The sequence below is a fragment of the Trichechus manatus genome, unplaced genomic scaffold (assembly GCF_000243295.1).
Source record: "Trichechus manatus latirostris isolate Lorelei unplaced genomic scaffold, TriManLat1.0 scaffold00168, whole genome shotgun sequence".
NCBI classification, from domain to species: domain Eukaryota; kingdom Metazoa; phylum Chordata; class Mammalia; order Sirenia; family Trichechidae; genus Trichechus; species Trichechus manatus.
The window spans coordinates 3937794-3958647 of record NW_004444104.1 but is presented as its reverse complement, the minus strand read 5'-3'; the positions used below and the strand labels follow the sequence as shown (position 1 = coordinate 3958647).

Sequence of the window (20854 nt, the reverse complement as noted above, 5' to 3'; positions counted from 1 at the left end):
GTATTTTCAAATGCCTGGGCCTTCCGTTTGGATTCAGCCAATCAACAAAGTTTGTTTCTGCCTCTGCCTTATGGTTTTGTTCAGGTCAGTTTCTGGTAGCCAGCCCATCAAACTGTGCTTCTCTGGGTATTTTTACAAGGCACTGCTTTTCTACATTCTTATAATATGCCTTAGGTTTTTAACGATAGCAAGTCTAGAAAGAAGAATTTCACATATGAATTTCAGGTGCACAAAAAAAAAAAGTTCTTAAATACCTATCAACATTTGGCAATGTGCCAGGGGCACACAATCATTGCCCTAGAGGAAATCTACAATATCTACACTTGAAACATTCTTGTCAGAAATACGTAGAGGACATATAACCATTAACCACATATACACTGAAGTCATTACATAATATGCCTAAGAAGGAGTAACTATGTTTTGAGGGGTGATGAGTGAAAGAGAATCATTGGAGTTGTATGTTAAGATACAGTAGTTAGGATTTCTGAGATTAAATGTTAGAACTTATTTCAGTGGAGGAAAAAAATGTTTCAGCATAGGTGCTGCCTGAGAAAAAGTTCAGCATTGAGACTGGTTTGATTTGATGAAGGAGAAACAGTTGTGTGAATCTGTGTTTCACAATCACTGTGATAAGACTCTGGTGTAAGCAGTGTCTGGGAATAAGGTACGCTACCCAGGTCTTGCCCATAAAGGGAAAAGATCTTGGTTCTAAATCATAGTCAACGTAAAGCCACTCAGAAGTGGTTCTCAGCTGCTTTGAAAAAGTTTGCCGGTTCCTAAAAAAAGCTAAACATGAGGTTACCACATAACTCAGCAATTCCACTCCCCAGGAGAAATGAAAACACATGTCCACATAAAACTTGCATGCAAATGTTCATGGCAGCACTATTCATAATAGCCAAAAAGTGGAAGCAACTCAGATGTTCAACAACTGATGAATGGATAAAGAAAATGTGGTACATCCACACCAAGGAATATTATTCAACCATAAAAAGGAATGAAATACTGACACATGCTACAACATGGATGACTCCTGAAAACATTATGCTAAGTAAAAGAAGACAGACACAAAAGGCCACATATTTTATGATTTCATTTATATGAAATTTTCAGAATAGGCAAATTCATAGAGACAGAAGGCAGATCAGTGGTTGCCAGAGGCTGGGGAGAAAGGAGAATGGGGAGTGTGACTGCTAAGGCTTTCTTTTTTAGGGTGATGAAAATGTTCTGGAATTAGTGGTGACTGTTGCATAACTTTGTGAGTATACTAAAAACCACTGAATCGTACACTTTAAAAGAGTGAATTTTATGGTACATGAATTAAATCTCAGTATAAGAAAGGGGGTCCTCAGTGCTGTTTCTGTCCAACATGTCTGAAGGACATCACATAATTCCATCAATAATGGCAGCTTACTACAGCAGGGATTGGTTTGGGGACTTTGACAATAACTGTACTAAAGATACTAAAAATCACAATACTAAAGGATCTTCAAGTATCAAGGTCAAAATAACAGGTGAAAGCCACTTTTTAGTGACAAGAAATTTCTTGAGGTGACAAAAGATATCTAAAGACAAAAGATATCATAGTAGTTTCTAAGTAACAAAGAGATGACCAAGGCCTACCTAAGTCTGGTATGAAGGAAAGGATTTACAAATTGTTGTGAAGAAGGAAAAGGCAGTAGGATTTTCGTTCTCTAGCAGCAGCTAAGAACAGAAAAAGAATAGAGATAATGAGGATTGGAGTCAACAATGAAAGGCACTACAAGAAAGATGATACTAGCTACAGCGAATAATATATATTATACCAACACTGATTTGGTTCCCAAATTACAAACAGATAACATTTCAAATGTTTGTAAATTAAAATTCTGAACACATTTGCCCAGAGAAATAATTTTCAAAAAAGGAGCTAAGTTTGCAAATAGCCTACAATAATTTAGTATAATTTTTCATTATTTCCTAACAGAAATCACGTATGCCAGAAGCCATCTCCTTACCAATACCTCCCATCTCTCCACACATCAGAGCCCCAACAAGAGAAATCCCATTACCTCCTAAACTCTAACTGGGAGAAGAACTTTCCCCTCCCATCAGTTGCCACTACCACCTCAGCAGCATAGAAAATCCTGGCTCCCTATGCCTCATGGGGGATGGAGGTGTACCCAAAGAAGAATCATCCGGCATCCAGAGCAGCAATCAAAATGGAGTTCTGCCGTGACATGCTTACAAATGAGAGATATTAAGGCAGACATCTGGATCTCAGGGGCTGCTGGTATTCTGATTCCCCAATATTCTTGTGATGGAACACTGCCACACACACAATGGCGTCCAGTGCATGCTGACAAATGTATCTCCATTGTTAAATAACAGAGAACTCATCATGTCCAGTAGACACAATGGAACATTTGTGGTGCATGTACATAGGACCACACATACAGTAGTAGCTCAAAATATACTGGCAAGGAAAAAGGAGTGGAGAGGAAAGGAATGGGAAGAACTAACTCCACAAAATTTGGTGGAGTCTGCAGGGGCACAATATAAAGCTCCACTCTTTGTCCTATTCCTTCCCGGAATGCCCTTTCTGATAGATCTTCCCATCTTTTAACATCTGAGAGGTTTTTCCTGAAAACCCTAGGCATTTGGAGGCTTCCTTCTCTGCGTTCTCATATTACCTTGTATTGTTATTATACCTGTTAAGTTGCTACAATTTATTTGCATGTTTGCTTCCCTCAGTAGATGCCTCCTCAAATAATGGCATATTTTACTCATCTTTGCATGTATGATACCTTGGACAGTACCAACAAATATAATAAATACTTAAATAGTTGAGATGCAATAAATATTTATTGAATTTAAGAATGAAAAAATTTCTTTAAATGCAAGAAGGTATAGTAAAAGTAATAACTCACATGAACAAATTCCAAATGAATTAATTTAAGTTGCTAGCCTTGCTACCGAGAAAAAGGTATGAAACCTCAAAGTGGCCTAAATAGTGGATTTGAATATACTGAATAGCTAAGGACAATAAATTTAACAGGAAGTAAATAAGAAGTACACAGTAAGTATTCTGCCAGTCCTTTCCCCTCATATTTTTAAAAGGTTATAACAAATACTCCTTATTGCTCATATAAAATCCCCAGTGATGGAAAGTAAAACATGTTGTATTTGACCTTTCTGACATCTAAAGAAATATTTAAATGAAAACCGAACTTAGATACAGGGTTAACAATATTCATAGGAAAAAATGGTGGGGTGCTGATTTCTTCCCATTAGACATCTTCAGAGGAAGAAAGGGTTTTAACCAAGTTTTCATCATAGTTAAGGAATTAAAACGAGATTAAAGCTCCAGAGCAGATGGAATCCAAAGAGGTCCTTTGTGCTGGCTACCAAATGCACAGTTCACAGAAGCGGGAGCAGGCACTAGCCTAAAAATCCCCAACATCTTAGAGATGAAGGCAGAGGAATGCCAAGGTGGCATAAGACATTAGGTAAAACAGCTGGCAGGTCTTTGGGAGTTACCTAACTTCTTTTTGACGGATGATGAGAAACCCAAAAACCAAATCCATTGCCATCAAATCGATTCCAATTCACAGCGACACTACAGGACAGAGTAGAACTGCCCCATAGAGTTCTGTAAATCTTTACGAAAGCAGACTGCCATATCTCTCTCCTGCAGAGTGGCTGGTGGGTTCCAACTGCCAACCTTTCAGTTAGCAGTCAAGTGCTTAACCACTGCACCACCAAGGTTGATGAGAACCACATTAAAGCATGAGACTAAGAAACATGAAAATGTGTCACTGTCCAAGGTAAAATTTTTGTTTTAGTGGCTGTTTACCTAATCTTGCAAAAGTATTACATTTTACATTCATAATTTTATTTCCTCAAATTATAATACTAGAAAATACATAGAAACGACCTAAAAATTATCTACTCAAACTCCCCAATCTGACAAATAAGGAAACCAAGGTCTACAAGGATAAATGACTTGCTCATATTGCTAATTAGAAGCAAAATCTAAATTTAAACTCAGGTCTCTAGTCTCCTCAATTTAGAGATCTTTCCACTACATGAAGAACTTTCATATCCCAACATGCCTTTCATTAGCGTTCATGAGAGTCTCTCTCTCACACAAACACCTATACATATAGACACACATATACATTATGTAGGTATATACAAATAACCAGTTGCCATGGAGTCAAGTCTGACTCACAGTGACCCCATGTGTATCAGAGTAGAACTGTGCACCATAGGGTTTTCAATGGCTGATTTTTTGGAAGGAGACTGCCAGGACTTTCTTCCAATATGCCTGCAGACACACCCATATACGTACATATATATATTTTTAGCTCTTGAAAAGAACAGTTCAGAAATGCACCCAAAGGTAAAAGAATAGTTCATGTTTTCTGAGTGAGCCACTAGAAATCAAATCTCCATGTCTGTTTGTATTTATTTTAATACAGTCATCTTATGCAGCATAATATTTAAGAGCATGAGCTCTGGAATAAGAAACCTGCATCTAATCCTCTTATCCCAGCTCTAACATTTAATTAGACATGTAAGCATGGGCAAATTTGCTTATCTTTCTGTGCCTCAGTTTCTCACCTGTAAAACTGAAAAATAATAGAGCCAACTTCATAGAGTTCTAGTGAGGATTAAACAAATGATGTATGTAAAGTGTTTTGCCCAGTCCCTGGTATTTGGTAACTCAAAAATTTAGGTATTATTATCATGTCACTGCTTTCTAATCTCTGAGCTTTCTACAAAAGTGCCCCAAGAAAGGTTCCTGTATATTTACACACAAAATCCTAACTATATATTATATGTTCTTTTGAACAGAATATAACAAATTAGGAACACTACTGAAGAAAATTCCTTTTGCTTTTCTTTTTTTGGAGATAAAATTCTTATCCCAAATTTATTTTTAATTCCTACAAATGTCCAGTACTTATACTGAGAGTTTTGAATTTAAAAACACAAATTGTTTCCTGTCTTCCTACCCTTTTCCATTCTTTCAAACAAAAGGAGTTTGGTTGCCTACATTCGGCAAAGAGGAAATGCAATTGACTCAGAAAGAAAATTAATCCCCCTGCTTCCCACTGAGTACCCTTTTGGTGTTCAGACACAAAGGACACTCTCTATCTCATTTACAGTGACAGTGAAAACAAATTAATTCCAAGATTTAGTGTGCATTTATGTTTTAACTCTATTAGAATGTGAAATTAACACAACTATAAAAGGTCCTTTTTCCCTGTATGTAATCATGCTTCAAATAAAGTATTTCTCCCTTGCCTACCTTCCTTAAAATGCTGAGTTTATCTTAAGCGTAGTCGACTAGCAAGACGGTGCTACTAATTCGTTAAGTCAAAGAAATGATCTTTCGAGCTGTTTTATTTCCTAGAACTTAATAATTTATGAAACTATGTCCTCAAGTCTAAATTCTTTTACAAATTATTCATGTTCTATTTTGCTCATTGGACTACTGAAAGGATACCATATTCACACATGTTCATTTTAATAATCAAATACGTCTAAATAAAACTCTATTTACAGCATTTCATTTTACTGTAAATCTCAGGATTCCCTTTGAAGGCATTACTGTCTGGGTTCCTAGAGTACTCTGAAATAATCAGCTGAAGAATATTTAATTTGAAAGTAAATCAGTACTAAAAACAAATTATTTGTTCATCATCTTTTTATAAAAGATTAAACAGCCACAAATTTTATTTCACCAGGACTCAAATACGTTAAATTACATTTCACTGACATAAGATCAAAAGAACCTCATAAAATGCTGTATTTTACTGGAGTGAGGTTACAAAAAAGCCACGCCAAAAAAACACCCTCTGGAAAACAAAAATTGTTTTAAATAATTTTAAAACTCTCTTGACGTTTGATCCATTAAAAAAAAGTTCATCATATAAACAAAATCATTAAAGTTGCTGAAAAACGTGACCAAAGGATTGCAAATAAAAAATTATTTTTTCCAAAACCCAACGTTACTTTTTGGCAGTCATAAATGACACAGATATGTTTATATACTATACATTCAGCTATGTTTACATTGTGTAATTCTTCTCAAATTATTAACAGCCTAAATTAAAATCTAATCATGAGATATAAAATGTGCTTAAAAGTATGTCCTGCCAATATACAAATTAGTTTTTTAATAAAATATAAAATCAAAGTTAATACAAATATGTATATTTATTAGCATAAATTGGCAATTTATGAAAACAGAACTGGCTTCTCTCAGAGAGATTAAAATTTAAACTCATCAGAATTTTATCAAACAGATAACAGATTGGTTAAATGTACTACAATGTCTAATGTCATGGGATTGAGGATTTTATGAATATGCCTAAAATTACATAATACTGGGGGATGGGGAGATGGTTTAAGGCTTTTGAAAAATATCGTATGGGAAGTTAACCAAGCATAATTTAAAAACATATGTCATTACAGAGTAGTACTTTAGTAAGAAATCTAATTAGTCAACAACAGAGTCAGCATTATCTCCAAACAACTGATTCTTCAAATGTCACCAGACTATCCATTCCCCTAAAAAGTACTTTTAAATACATGCGGCACTCAGAGTATCAAGTTTTCAAATCCCTACCTTTTGTAGAGATAGCCGTACTGCTTTACTGCTGCATAAAAGCACTGAACTAGACATTCCAAATTAATTAGAATTACTATCTTCTTCCTAGAGTCCATCTTAAATTACTTTAGAAAAGGTAACTCAGTAAATCTTTAAAAAAAAAAAAAAAAGGGAATAAATGCACTTCCTTTCCAATATAGAGAATACTACAGTATGCATAAATAATACCTTTTCCCCTCTCCAAGGCACCTTATTTCAGCTTTATGAATGGTTTCTTTTTTTTTTTTTCAGTGCTGAATAGTTCTGAACATACCCTCCTTCTTAATTTGAAAAAAAAAGTAATTATTTTAAATGCTAAATAGCAGCTAACCGAACTGACAGTAAAGCTACTTTGTTTCTAATAAAATCCAAAGATTATACAACAAGCTTTGGCATTATCTTCCCATAAACTTCTATGATGTTAAAGGCAACAGAAACAACATCCATTTTTGCAAGAGGAAAACAAAGAGTTAATCAAATATATTTTCACTCCAACCTAAGAACTGCCTTCTCTTTTGTCAATATTACAAGACATTCATCTACTGACAAAGGAAAAATGAACACTTACTTGCCTGTTTCAAAACTAAACAGGGAACACTACCAGTCATAAATTTAATTATTTCTAGGGAAGAATATTTAAAGCAAAGAGACTATTTAAAGTCCAATGCCAGCTGCTAAATTTTGGGGGAACAGCCTGAACAACATACCCCCTATTTCTCACTTGCCTTTCCCCACCACCCACCCTGCACCAAACCCCCATTGTTCTATGTAAAAACTCAGTTAATGATATCTAAAGAGCAATTCCTACATTTATGTTGCACATGATCACTATGTGGAACTCTCAACAACCACATTTACTTGCTGCCTTTTTTGCCCCCAATAAAATCCAAATCTGCTAATAAATCGATTACGAAACTGATGGGGGAAAGGACCACTGCGTCCCTTCTAGAGTGACGGATGTCACTCCAGAGGCGGGTGAGGAAATTCCCAGAAGGTTATCATAATAAACCGACCCCCCCCCCAAAAAAAAAATCATTTAAACTGACGTTTCATAACGAATGTTAAAAAAATATTGAAATTCAGTACCGAACCCCTTGAAAAGTATACAACCCACGGGTGATGGGCTGTTTTTCTCAGTCAGCCACTGTAAGCACAGAGGAGCACGCAAGGTCTCTGGCGGTCGCATATCCCTCGCACACCACTTCCTCCCGACCTGGCTGGCGGAGACGACGCGGGGTCGAGGAAGTGGGAGCCGGGCACCGGCGCCCGCCCTCGCGCTCCTTGCCTCGGCCTGGGGCGACACGCACACACACTCACCCATCTTTCCTCTTGGCTTTGTAGACGTGACCATAAGTGCCTCGGCCAACTTTGCAGCCCTCGTATTCAAACAGGTCCTCGACCCGCTCCCGCTCGCTGCTCAGCTTCACTTTAAAGTCATAGTCCATTGTCACAGCCTCAGAGGCCGGGGAGCGGGGCCGGGGGGCCGGGGGGTAGGGGTGGGGAACGGGGAGGCACGGGCAGCCGCAGCCCCTGGGAACCCACCCGCTCTACACCTGGCGGCGGCAGCACCAGCCCGACGGATGCCGCAGGAGCAGGAGGAGGCCCCGCGACAGCCCCGGGGACATCCAGGGGGACAACGGGGCCGATGCCGGCCAAGGTGGGGACGGGGAGGCCTCCCCGTTGGAGGAGAGCGGAGGGACGAGGCTGGGGGAGGGGTGGGGAGCGGGTGTCGCTGCCCTTGTCCCCGCGGCTCCCCGGGCGCCGGTCTCCCTCCTCTCCGGCTGCGGAGGGAGCGCGGGGCTGCCGCGGCGAGCGCTCCTCACCTCCTTGTACACACGCACTCACTCTTCGCACCCGCTCTCACACGCACACGCACACTCACTCACTCACTCTCTCACTCTCCATACACTCACACACGGAGGCAGCGGCAGTACACAGCCGGTACCTCCTCAGAGAGAGGAGGAGGGAGGGGACTCGCGGAACACGGCCCGGTTGTCGCAAAAGCGTCGCGAAGGCTCGGGCTGCCTCGGGCCCTCCCACCACCCGCTCCCGCGGCGGCCGGCCGACTGTCCCGGCGCCCGACGCCCGGTGACGGTGGAGGAGAGCGAGGGAGCAAGTGCCCAGAGCTGCTGCCAAGCACACCACGTGGGCCGTCCTGAGCGCTGGCTTGAGCCCCAGACTACAATGCCCAGAACGCACGGCGCCACCGTCACCGCCCCTTCTAGGACCCCACCTCACGCAGGGGTAATATGAGGGAGTGGTGAATGATGGGATCGGTAGTCCATGGTGAGATTAGTTTTAATTACTTCTTGTTACTTCAGTCGATTCCGACTCATAGCGACCCCATGTGACAGAGTAGAACTGTCCCAGAAGGTTTTCTAGACTGTAATCTTTAGGGGATCGCCAGGTCTTTCTCCCGCAGAGCGGCTGGGTGGGTTTGAACCACCAAACGTTCGGGTACCAGCCAAACGCTTAAGCACTGCGCCACCAGGGCTCCCTTTCAATTATTTAGGGAACACTTTTTTTGTTGTTGTTGTTATTTTAGGGAGCACTTTTTTATTTTTTAATGTCTTTAAAGTCTAATTTGGGCCATAAACTTGGCCAAGAAAATTCACGTGTCAGGGAGGCTAGTTTGTATTAGAATCACATATTGGGCAACTTGGCGATGACTCTCCCATAAGTTTTGCACAGTGGTATTGGTATACTGTCACATGTTACAGACATCAAGGAAAGTCAACCAGTGAGGAATGTGATGCTACACCCAAATACTGTTACTCTTGTGATAGGTGCCCATCCGAAAGGTTCCCATCCATTCAGAAGGAAGATTATGTTAGGTATGACATTCTGCACCACTGTGTATTGAACCACCAATGTTTAGCCATAAGATTACAGTAATGGAGCTAAATTAATGGAAATTAATTTGCTGATAATGTTAAGGTAGAAAAGGTGTCTGCTGGAGGAGTCCCAGTACCTTGACAATAATCCCTCAATTTGCTTTATCCCTCTTATTTGCACATCTGTTTTTTATTTTTGCTTTCCAATTGTTACCATTTCCACTAATGCTCCCCACCATCCAAACGGAATATGATCTTTCCCACGTCTATATCCCCATAATGTTTGTTTTTCACCTGGCCTTTGGTACTGTTTAGATTGTTTTGTCTTTTATTTCCTCTCGATTGCTAGGTTATAAATTCCTGTAGGGAGTCATATTTGTATCTTCCACAACACCTAGTATCATACCTTGACTATGGTGCACTGTAAACATTTGTTGAATTAATGAATAAATAAACAAGTTTATGTCAAAAATATCCGTGTACTCTGGAGAAACCCCAAGAGTATGGCGCCCGGACACCCTTTTAGCTCAGTAATAAAGTCACTCCCGAGGTTCCCCCTTCAGCCAAAGATTAGACAGACCCATAAAACAAAACGAGACTAATGGGGCACAAAAGTCCAGGGACAAGGACTAGAAGGCAGGAGGGGACAGGAAAGCTGGTAATAGGGAACCCAAGGTTGAGAAGGGCCAGTGTTGACGTGGTGGGGTTGTTAACCATTGTCATAAAACAATATGTGTACTAACTGTTTAATGAGAAACTATTTGTTCTGTAAACCTTCATCTGAAGTACAATAAAAAAATTAAAAATATATCCGTGTACAGATGATGATGATGCTATTTTGTGAAAATGCTCAAAAGAACCCTTCTCTTATATAAATTTCCTTGGAGAAAACAGTGACTTTACCATTGGTTTAAATTAACTTGTTTTTACTTAGTCCATTAAATATTATTTAGTGTTTAAGTACACTGACTCAGGTTAGATGGCCCTGAATTTGAATCCTGCTTTGCCATTTATTAGCAGTGTGTCTTTGGGCTAACTCTGAGCCTCAGTTTCTATCTTTGCAAAATGGAGCTATGCCTTTACACAATTAAAGAATTAATTCTTTTCCCTAAGTATGGATTTAGACTAGACTCTTCCTGAAAATTTATTTTGTGTTTTTTGAGAGATGTGTCTTTTTGTCCAAGGATTCACTCCTAGATCTTGAGAAACCAAACCACCACACTGAGGGAAAGGTGGTACAGAGGCATGGCACTGGGCTTGGCCCCACACTGTGGGTGCCCCACCACCACCACCTCCACATGATATTCCTGAGTACTGGAGATCCCAGATTTTTTAAAGTGTACTTTTGAATACTATTCTGTCCCTGTCCATCCTGTGGATGAAGGTAAGAATCCTCCCTGAAGGAACTGAGTATTCTGATTGTTAATACTCTGGGACGGGACAGGAAGCTGGCCTTGGATTAGGGAAGAGAACCAACCAGTTGCTGAGCAACTGACTGAGTTCTGACTCCTGGTGACCCTATATGTGTTAGAGTAGAACTGTTTTCCATGGGGTTTACAATAGCTGATTTTTCAGAAGTAGATTGCCAGGCCTTTTTTCTGAGGCACCTAAGATTGGACTCAAACAGCCGAACTTTCAGTTAGCAGCCAAGCACGTTAACCATTTGCATCACCCAGGGACTCCAGAGAAGAGAAGGGTCTGCTATTCTCTCTGAAGCTAGGGTGAGAGTTAGGAGTCCAGACTTCAGGGTAGGAGAATATGGTGACTTGAAGTAAACCCATTGCCATGGAGTCAATTCTGACTCATAGCAACCCTATAGGACAGAGTAGAACTGCCCCATAGGGTTTTCCAAGGAGCACCTGGTAGATTCAAACTGCCAGCCTTTTGGTTAGCAGCCTTAGTTCTTAACCACCACACCACCAGGGTTTCTGGCCCCTTAACATAGCATCAGGATGGGGAGGTAAGGAAGAGATTGCCACTAGGGGGCCCCTTACAGGAGAGCAGGCCAGTGTGTTAGGAACAGTAATAGCTAATAATGTTTTAAGCTTTTTGTTTGTTTGTTTGTTTCTGCATGGTAATTCCCTTCTGTTAAACTCAAGCTATCAGCCTGGTTGTAGCTGTGGGGCTTGTGTCTGTACATGGACGAGGGGGGACAGCAGCAGCCAGAAACTCAATCAGGAAAGGTAAGAAGTGGCCTGCAGAGCCAAAGCAATGAGCTAGGAAGGACTCATGGAACATGTAAGAATTCCAAATACTGGAGGAGTAGAACCTGGTTTTAGGATGTACTTGCTGTAGTTCAAAGGATGGAAGTTCAGACTTTATTGTTATTTGAATGAATTGAACATATCAGGAACATGGAGCTGTGATTTCAGTTTGATTTTCCAGCTCTGGTCATACTGAGTTCATGTGTCTGTTTGCTCCATGATGACCTCCAGTGATACTGTAGAGTCTATGGCCCTCACTGGCCTACACTGCAAACAATGCCCTAATAATTTTCCTGCTTCTTTTCTTAAAATATGATTTTATTTACATTCCAAATTGAACATCTCCAGTCTTAACATGCCTCCCAAGCACCAGCCACACAGTTCAGTTGCCTCCTGTACCGCCTAAGGGAAAATTCTCCTGTCATCTCAGAAACTTAAAATTTCTGAAAGTGAACATACCATACTATTCCCTGAACCTCCCAGTTCCTGTGATTAGCAGTGCCAGTAGACAGTCATTCTGTTGTTTCACTGCCAAACCCATGAGTCCAGGCCTTTATTACCTACACATTGTCCTACATATTCATGCCAGATAAGCCTTTGTCTGTCCTATTCTCCAAGGCTGGAGGGCCCTATCTCATACTGTCTCGGACCTTTGCAGTCCACTAAGGCACAGCTCAAATGCCTAACTTAGTTAGAAGACTTTCCTGATTCTTGCAACTGTATGTGATCTTTCGTTACCAGCAACCCCTGCTCCAGTCCCAGCCCCTGTTGCACTTTATTTGTAACTCGTCTAGAAGCATCACAACTACTTTAGTCATTTATTTTATGTACTTAAAAAAAAAAAACTGTCCTTTCAACTCAGTCAACTGGCATAAATAGTTCTCAAAGTTCATGTTCTTCATTCTAGTGAAGTGAGTGGCATCTGGGTCTTAAAAGCTTGCAAGCAGTAATCTAAGATACAACTGTTGGTCTCTACTCATCTGGAGCAAAAGAGAAAGAAGAAATCAAAGACTCAGAGAAGAAACAAGTCTACAAAGCTGATAGCCTACATGAGCCATGGCCTCATCTATCCTGAGATGAGAAGATCTAGATGGTGCCTGGCTACCACTACTGACCATTCTGACTGGGGTCACAATATAATTATCTGTGTCTCTTACAGTGCCCAGCACATATCTTGTGTAATTATAATTAATAAGAATGTGTTTGATTGATTTATCTAGAACTTGAAATGGACCTTAAAAATAATAATAAAGGGGGTAGGCAGTCATTTTAAAACATTTAACATCTTGCCTCAGTCTTGCCTATGAAGTTATACTTTTGCAGTATGCAGAAGAACTTACTGCTCAATGAGTAGATGAAAAAAGAAAAAAAAAAGTACTTACTGCTTCATAATGTATTAATGTGAGAGGGTCTTCTTATGGTTGTTCCAGCCTCTACAACTTTTAATTCACTTCTCTTGCTCTGTATCCAAAATATACTTTAAATGGAAAGCATCTAACTTCTCATTCTGCAGGTGGAATTTTCATGAGAAAGCACATATTAAGAATCTACATTTGAGCACAGTGTTAGACACAAGAAGAACTAATAGATCAATGAAAACCCTCTAATGTGTTTTTAATTTTTCAAAGACAACATCAATGCAAAAAGTTTCTCAACTAACTCTTTAAGCATCCAGAACACAATTTAGATCTTAGAAGCAACCAGAACCAGAAAACACTGCCAGAATGTTCCCTTTGACTCTCCGTCATGTGAGCACCATTTGCTCTTACAGACTCATTTCCTCCATGTGACTGGAAACATGGCCATTAACAGGCAACGTCTGTCGCTCAAAAGAGGCATTGACTCCATTTCTCAATTCTAGTTCTAAAAATCCCAGGAAGGGCTGCAATCCAGCTGGGTCAGGTGCCATCCTGGACCAATGAAGTGTGGCCACAGAGGCAGGGTCATGTAAGAACATGATAGCTCTTTCATTAGGAGGGACTAAGAAAATGGGGGAGTTTCCTAGGTGGCTCAAATGATTTGCGCTCAGCTACTAACCAAAATGTTGGAGGTTCAAGTCTAACCCTGGGTGCCGGGGAAGAAAAGCCTGGCGATCTACATTTCTATGGTTACAGCCATTATGAAAACCCTATAGAGTACAGTTCCACTCTGACACACATGGGGTCTCCATGAGTTAGAGTCGACTCAACAGCAACTGGTGGTTTTAAGGGCCATTTTTAGACTTTCTTTTTCCAAATTGCCCACACTTCATGGAATTTAGTACCACAGATATACTGTACATCTGTTTATGTACATACCATGGCCCTTTGGAGGGCCACAAACCATTGTAGCATCTAAGGTTTTTTTTCCCTACCCCCTTGGGGGTGATATCACCTCATTGAGAATGTATGATTTACAATATATAGATCATTTTTAACACTAACAAGAGTAGTTTGGGTGGCAAGGGAGAGGTCGAAGGCTGACTGAGTTGGATTGACAGTGTGTTTGAAGTAAGGAAATACAACAATAGAATGTAGATAAATTTATAGCAGAGTGGTTAAGAGAATTACCTCCATAGCCAAACAGTCTGGCTTCTGTACCTGACCCTGCCCATTAACTAACAGGTCAAGCAGCTTTACTTCCTTGCGCCTCAGTTTTCTCATCTGTAAAACTGGAATAATAATAATAACTGCCTTATAAAGTTGTGATGAGGCTTAAGGGAGTTAAAAATATATTTGAAGTATTTAGAATTGTGCCTATCATATGTTAAAGTGTTCTGTATATATTGGCTATTATTCTCATGTAAAATGTTTAGCTGTGAAGGGGAGAAGAAAGATGGGGCCTACAGCTTATAGTTCAATATCAAAGACAAGGCTATTGCTGGAGGTGAACATCTGGTTGAAGGAAGTTTTATGAGTTAGGAGACACTAGAGATATTTAAGGAGCCCTGGTCATGCAACGGTTAAGAGCTATGGCTGCAAACCAAAAGGTTGGCAGTTTGACTCCACCATCCGCTCCTTGGAAACCCTATGGAGCAGCTCTACCTGTCCTATAGGGTCTCTATGAGTTGGAATCAACTCGACGGCAATGGGTTATGGGTTAGTAGAGATACTTTATTGCTGATTAGATTAGAAGATAATACATAGTTGTTGTTGTTGAGTTAGCTCGGACTCATAGGGACCTTATGTATAACAGAAGGAAACATTGCCCAGTCCTATGCCATCCTCACAACAGGAGGTATGTTTGAGCCCATTGTTGCAGCCACTGTGTCAATTCATCTTGTTAAATGTCTTCCTCTTTTTTACTGACCGTCTACTTTACCAAGCATGATGTCCTTCTCCAGGGACTGGTCCCTCCTGGTCACATGTCCAAGGTAAGTGAGACAGTGTCTTGCCATCCTCGCTTCTAAGGATCATTATACTTCTTCCAAGACAATTTTTTTCATTCTTTTGGCAGTCCATGATATAGTCAATATTCTTCGCCAACACCATAATTCAAATGTGTCAGTTCTTCGGTTTTCCTTTTTCATTGTCCAGCTTTCACACGCATATGAGGCAATACTGTAGCTTGAGTCAGGCGCAGATTAGTCATCAAAGTGACATCTTTGCTTCTTAAGATTTTAAAGAAATCTTTTGCAGCAGATTTGCCCAATGCAATATGTCATTTGATTTTTTGACTGCTGCTTCTGTGGGTGTTGATTGTCGATCCAAGTAGGATGAAATCCTTGCCAACTTCAATATTTTCTCCCATTTATCATGATGCTGCTTATTGATCCAGTTGTGAGTATTTTTGTTTTCTTGATGTTGAGGTGTAATCCATACTGAAGGGCTGTAGTCTTTGATCTTCATCAGTAAGTGCTTCAAGTCCTCTTCACTTTCAGCAAGGAAGATTGTGTCATCTGCATAGATAATACAGTTAACAGATAGTTAAGGATCCTAAAATGGCAAGAGGGAATAGCACCCATAGTGTAGGTGGAGGAATTGTTCTTGAGCAGCAGGAGACACATCTCTTCCATGTTAATAGGTGGGAAGGAGAAAAGGTTAGGAGTTGTATCAGGTATCTGTTGATGCCTACAAACCACCCCAAAATGTAGTGGTGTAAAGCAACAACTTGTTATTATTTCTCACAATTATGTAGATTTTCTGGACTCAGCCAAGTGATTCTTCTGCTGGTCTCACCTGAGGTTACTTATGTGACTGCAGTCATTTGGTAGCTAGGCTGGGGTTGGAAGGTCTAAGATGGCCTCATTTACGTGTGTGTCGTGCTGCCTGTTGGCTGGGCCTCTCTCTCCACATGGACTTTCATCATTCAGTAGTCAGGTTCAGACTTCCTTATGAGATGAGGGAGTACTCTAAAAACGCAAAAGTGAAAAGCTGTAGGTCTCTTGAGGCTTAGGCTCTGAAATTCACGGATCACTTTCACCACAGCGTGGTGGTTAAAGGTAGCCAAAAGACCAGCCTAGGCTCAGCAAAACAGAACACCAAACCTGTTGCGGTTGAGTCAGTTCCTCCTCATGGAGCTCCCATGCTGTACAGAGTAGAACTGAGCTTCCTAGGGTTTTCTTGGCCTTAATCATTACGAAAGCAGATTGCCATGCCTTTCTTCTGTGGTGTCATGGGGTGGGTTCAAACTGTGAACCTTTCAGTTAATAGTCAAACACAAACTGGTTGTGCTACCCAGGGACCTAGCCCAGACTCAAGGGGTAGGGAAATAGACCCCACTTCCTAGGAACTGCAAAATACAATATGTTTTCCAATCTACCACAAGCATGGATACATATAAATCTGTAGATCTGGTGAGAGAAAGTTGAAGCACTTTTTTTTCCCCCTGCTGTGAATGATGCGGAAGGGATGGAAGGAGAAAAAGCAATGAGCGTGTATTTGAAAAGAATGCAGGTTTAAAGCAATCCTTGGATGGAGTGGGAGATGAGAGAGCTGGCAGGATATCATCTTAGCATTTCTAGCCAATGTTGAGGGTCCATTTGCAGGTGTGGCCATGCAGTTATGTCAGTATCCATCTGCCCTGTTGTGTGATTGTCATCACCAGCACTCAACAGCCCAGGTGGAGGCTGGGCAAAGACAGATGTTGGATTCATCCAGGGCTGGGACCCTGCCAGCCGGGTATGATGAAAGGAAAATGGAGAAAGGGAGGTTAGAATTACTGGCAGGCAAGTAGCTAAAATGACAGACCATGACACTGAAGCTGGGTAAGGAGGAAAATGAAGACAGGACCTCCCCTTTCATAACATAAATAACACCCATCCCAAATTTTTTAATTTAATTTTTTGCAAGATACTTAAAAAAAAAAAACTACCCTCATTCCTTGCTTCCTTGATATCTGTGTACTCATACCAAAGCACTGTCATCAAATATATAGTAAGTAAAACAGACAACTGAAATAATAATATAAATAACAGCTTAAAACTTGTTTCTCCTTTTCTTACCTAATCAATTCCCATTACTATGACGGTAGGAGCATACCAAACAAAATCTCTGACATTTGTTGTTAATGAATTCTGCTCTCATGTTATATAAGTATTAAGGAGAATTTACCTCTTTAAATTGATATGCAGAACTATAATCTTGTCCTTTTTCCCTCTTATTGGACACCTTTTTAAAAATTAGCATATTATGCATATATTATTACACATATATTAGCATATTACACATATATTTTGCTACAAAACACTGAAGCAAGTAATCTCTAGAAATACAGTTTAGTTCCTAGTTCAGTTTGTCAAGGCTTAATATATCCCTCTGGCTTCCTGGTTGTGACATGTTTCACCACCCAGCCAGCTGTACTATGCGACTCAGACCCAATCATCATGAAAGCCAAGTCTTTTCTGGCCGGTTCCAGTGCAGACATGGACCCTGTGAGCCACAGAGCTCTCTCCTCCTATCGCACATAAACATGGTTAGGTCACCTCTGCCACCACCTGATAACTTGATACCCAAAGCTATTTGTTCCTGTGCAACCCCGTGCCCAGAACCTCTTGAACTTTTTCTCCCTTACTAGCCCTTCCCCACCACCAGCCAAGGTCAGGTTCCCTCAGATATTGTGCTTCTTGCTCTGAAACGCTACATCCTGTTTAAATTTTTTAAATGTTTTATTTACATAATTCCTCTGCTCAAACATCTTGAGTGACCCTGTGTGACCTTTCATTGCCTACAGCTTAAAGTTCAGACTCCTTTATTTAATATTCTGGGCCCTGTATTTACCTATGAAAATAACTTAAGGCAGCTTTCAGTAGAAACATTAGAATTAGATTAAAATACAGTAAAACTTGTGAGAGCCAGAACTCGAAGGGGCGCCTTGTTTTTCTAGGCCTCGCTAGTTTTCTGCCTTTGACAGGATAGTCTTACCACTTTTCTGTCCCTCTTTCTTAGTGAAAAAATTGGAGTTTTCTTTCTCTGACAGGTTTCTGCCTCACACAGGTTCCAGCCTTTGCAGGTTTTACTGTGCTTAGCTCCACAACTCCCCATTCCCCTCAATCTGAGCTCTTCTACGTCTCCAATCGCTGTTAACCAGTTTCTCATTAGCTGCTTCCTAGCCAATAGAACAGTGGTTCTCAGCATTGGTTGTATATTAGAATTACCTGGCGATTCACCCCACCAGTTCTGATGTAATTGGTCTGGAGATACGACTGGGCATTGGGATTTTTAAAAGGTCCCTGGTGATTCTAATGTGCATTCAGTGTTGAGAACCATAACATTAGAACAAGTTGATTGATTCTCCCTCCAGCATTCATCATTCCATTCTTTTCCCCGTCAGTATTACCCATTTCTTCTACACTCATCTAAATCCTACTTGTCCTCTGAGACCCAACTCAGATTTCACTTGAGTCTTTCTTTCCACCCAAAGCCAATAGCACATACACCCATAGAACATACCTTGTTTACCACTTACTTGGCATCTACCAATCCTTCTTTTATCTTTGTGTGTTTATCCTGTCTCTTCAACAAGATTCTAAGGTGTAGAAGGGCAGGGGATGTTTTTTATACCTCTTTTTTATCTCCGGAACCTTACACAATGCTTTGCATACTATATAATGTTTGCTGTATCTTATAGAAGATGATGATGATGATGAAGATGATGATGATGATGATATTGATGATGATGGTGTGATGATGGTGATGATGATGTAGCAGATGCTGTCAGTGCTCTGACTGTATCTCCTCAGATTTATCTCTTTGTGAGGCTGCCCTTAAACTACTGGAACCCACTTTACCTGTCACATAGAAAGCTACAAGTGCCTGGGAATTAGCCAACCTCCCTTAACTAATGACTGTAGGTACAAGTACAAATACTCCTGCGTTTGTGACCCCTCACTGGGACAACACTGGGGTGACCTACACTGTCTCTTCCTGTGTCCCCTTCTTTCCTTCCCAGTTCCACTTCCCCACTCCAATTTTTCCCCCACTACTGGTTTTTCCTGGGAAGACTTTCTAAACAAATCATTTTCACATGAATCCTTGTCTTACGGTCTGCTTTTTGGTGGGGGCGGGTAGCCAAACTAAGACAGATGATAATATAATGATAATAGTAATAGCAGTTAATACGTGTTGAATATTTTCTGTGCGAAAGGAATTAACTAATTCTCAGAATTAGGTTGCTATTATGATTATCCTCATTTTGCAGATAAGGAAACTGAGGCATATAGAGCTTAAGTAATTTGCCTAAGGTCACACAGATAACAAAAAAAGGGAACTGGAAAGAAAAAGGATAAATCTACAGGGCAAAACAGTAGTGGGGGAGGGTCAAATCAATTTAAAAAATTAGATTACCACTTAAGATTTGTGGGCTAGTTAGAAAGCAAACCACCATGTATATATATATTTTTTAAATGAGTTCCAATAAGCAATTTATAAATTTTCAGAACACATGCTATTTTTAAGGGAGGAACTTCATTTCTAATTAACTGTCAGACAATCCTCCTCTCCTTCTATACCCCTTCCTCCTCCTCCCTTCTCTCCACAGTAGTTCCTCAATAGTATCACCCCTGATCCCAGGAAGTAAAATCCATATTTGGACAATTAATAATTTAGATCCATTACAGATTAAATGAGTATTCTTGGGCTAGCCTGGGAAGTACCGTGCATGCTTTTTCTCTAGACTATGCATTCTAAAGTACAACGATGCTTATAAAATAAATCTATAAAATGTACTATTTATAAATTGAGAACTTTTACATAATATTATTACTTTGATGACATTATAAACTCTTACATCTTTTTAAAGTTAATGTTTAAATTTTTCATGTGATATGTTCATATATACAGTGACCCAGAGAAAAAAATACACCAGAACATCTTTATTTTTGTAACCATTTGACCTTAAAAACAAAAATTTAGCAATGCAGCAGCTTTTCCATTTTTAATTTGTGGGATCCGGAGCAAGCTACATAACCTCGCTTGGCTCTACTTTCCATATTGGTCAAGTAGGAATGTTGCCACGGTTTTCAGATGGTTGTGAGGATTAGAGAAGTTGCATTTAAAGGGGCCAACATAAGACCTGGCATGTAGTAGGCTTTCAATAAATTGTATCGGTTGTTATTGCTAGGTGCCGTTAACTCAATTCCGACTCATGGCAACTGCATGCGACAGAGTAGATCTGCCCCATAATGTTTCAAAGACTGTAATCTTTATGGGAGCAGATTGCTAGGTCTTTTCTCTCACAGAGTGGCTAATAGATTTGAACTATGAACCTTTTGGTTAGCAGTCGAGTGCTTAACTGTTGCACCACCAAGGCTCTTTAAATTGTATCTAATAATAAGGTAATGGTAATAGTTACCTAGAAGAGTTTTGGCCAGTCTATCCTAGTGCCTTTAAAATCTGTGACTTCCCTTGTAATAAGCAATAAGCACTCATAAAAAAACCATTTGGATAAATCTCACTTATTCACAGACCTTTCTGAACTGTGGAACAACTTTCTACCTTGTTCTTTGTTCTTCATTTCTTGAGTCTCCCGGCTGGCAACCCTGCTTTTCCAACTTTATATGCTTGTCTCCTCTTCTTTTTCATTCCCAATCCAGTTCATTGTCATCTCTTCCAGACCTCTATCATCTTAAAAATGTGCTCAATGAGGCACTCATGGACTCCTTCTTACCCAGGAGTCATTCCCCCTCCCACTAGCCCCCTGCTCCATCCCCACTCCTCTACTCACCCAACAATACTGAGTTCTTATTGTGTGCTGTT

General features: G+C 40.2%; 1 protein-coding gene across 3 annotated transcripts in view; it reads right to left on the bottom strand.

Annotated features, from left to right (window-relative positions):
- The window catches only part of CDK8 (cyclin dependent kinase 8), a 165548-nt gene extending 156869 nt beyond the window's left edge, over positions 1-8679 (bottom strand). For 2 of the 3 annotated variants that reach the window (XM_004386569.2, XM_012558441.2), the window contains exon 1: positions 7961-8679. In XM_004386569.2, coding sequence (XP_004386626.1) covers positions 7961-8088 — 128 coding nt within the window. In that variant the 5' untranslated portion in view covers positions 8089-8679. The remainder of the gene's footprint in view (positions 1-7960) is intronic. The other variant, XM_023740925.1, reaches the window with a different exon arrangement.
- Positions 8680-20854: the final 12175 nt, after the last annotated feature.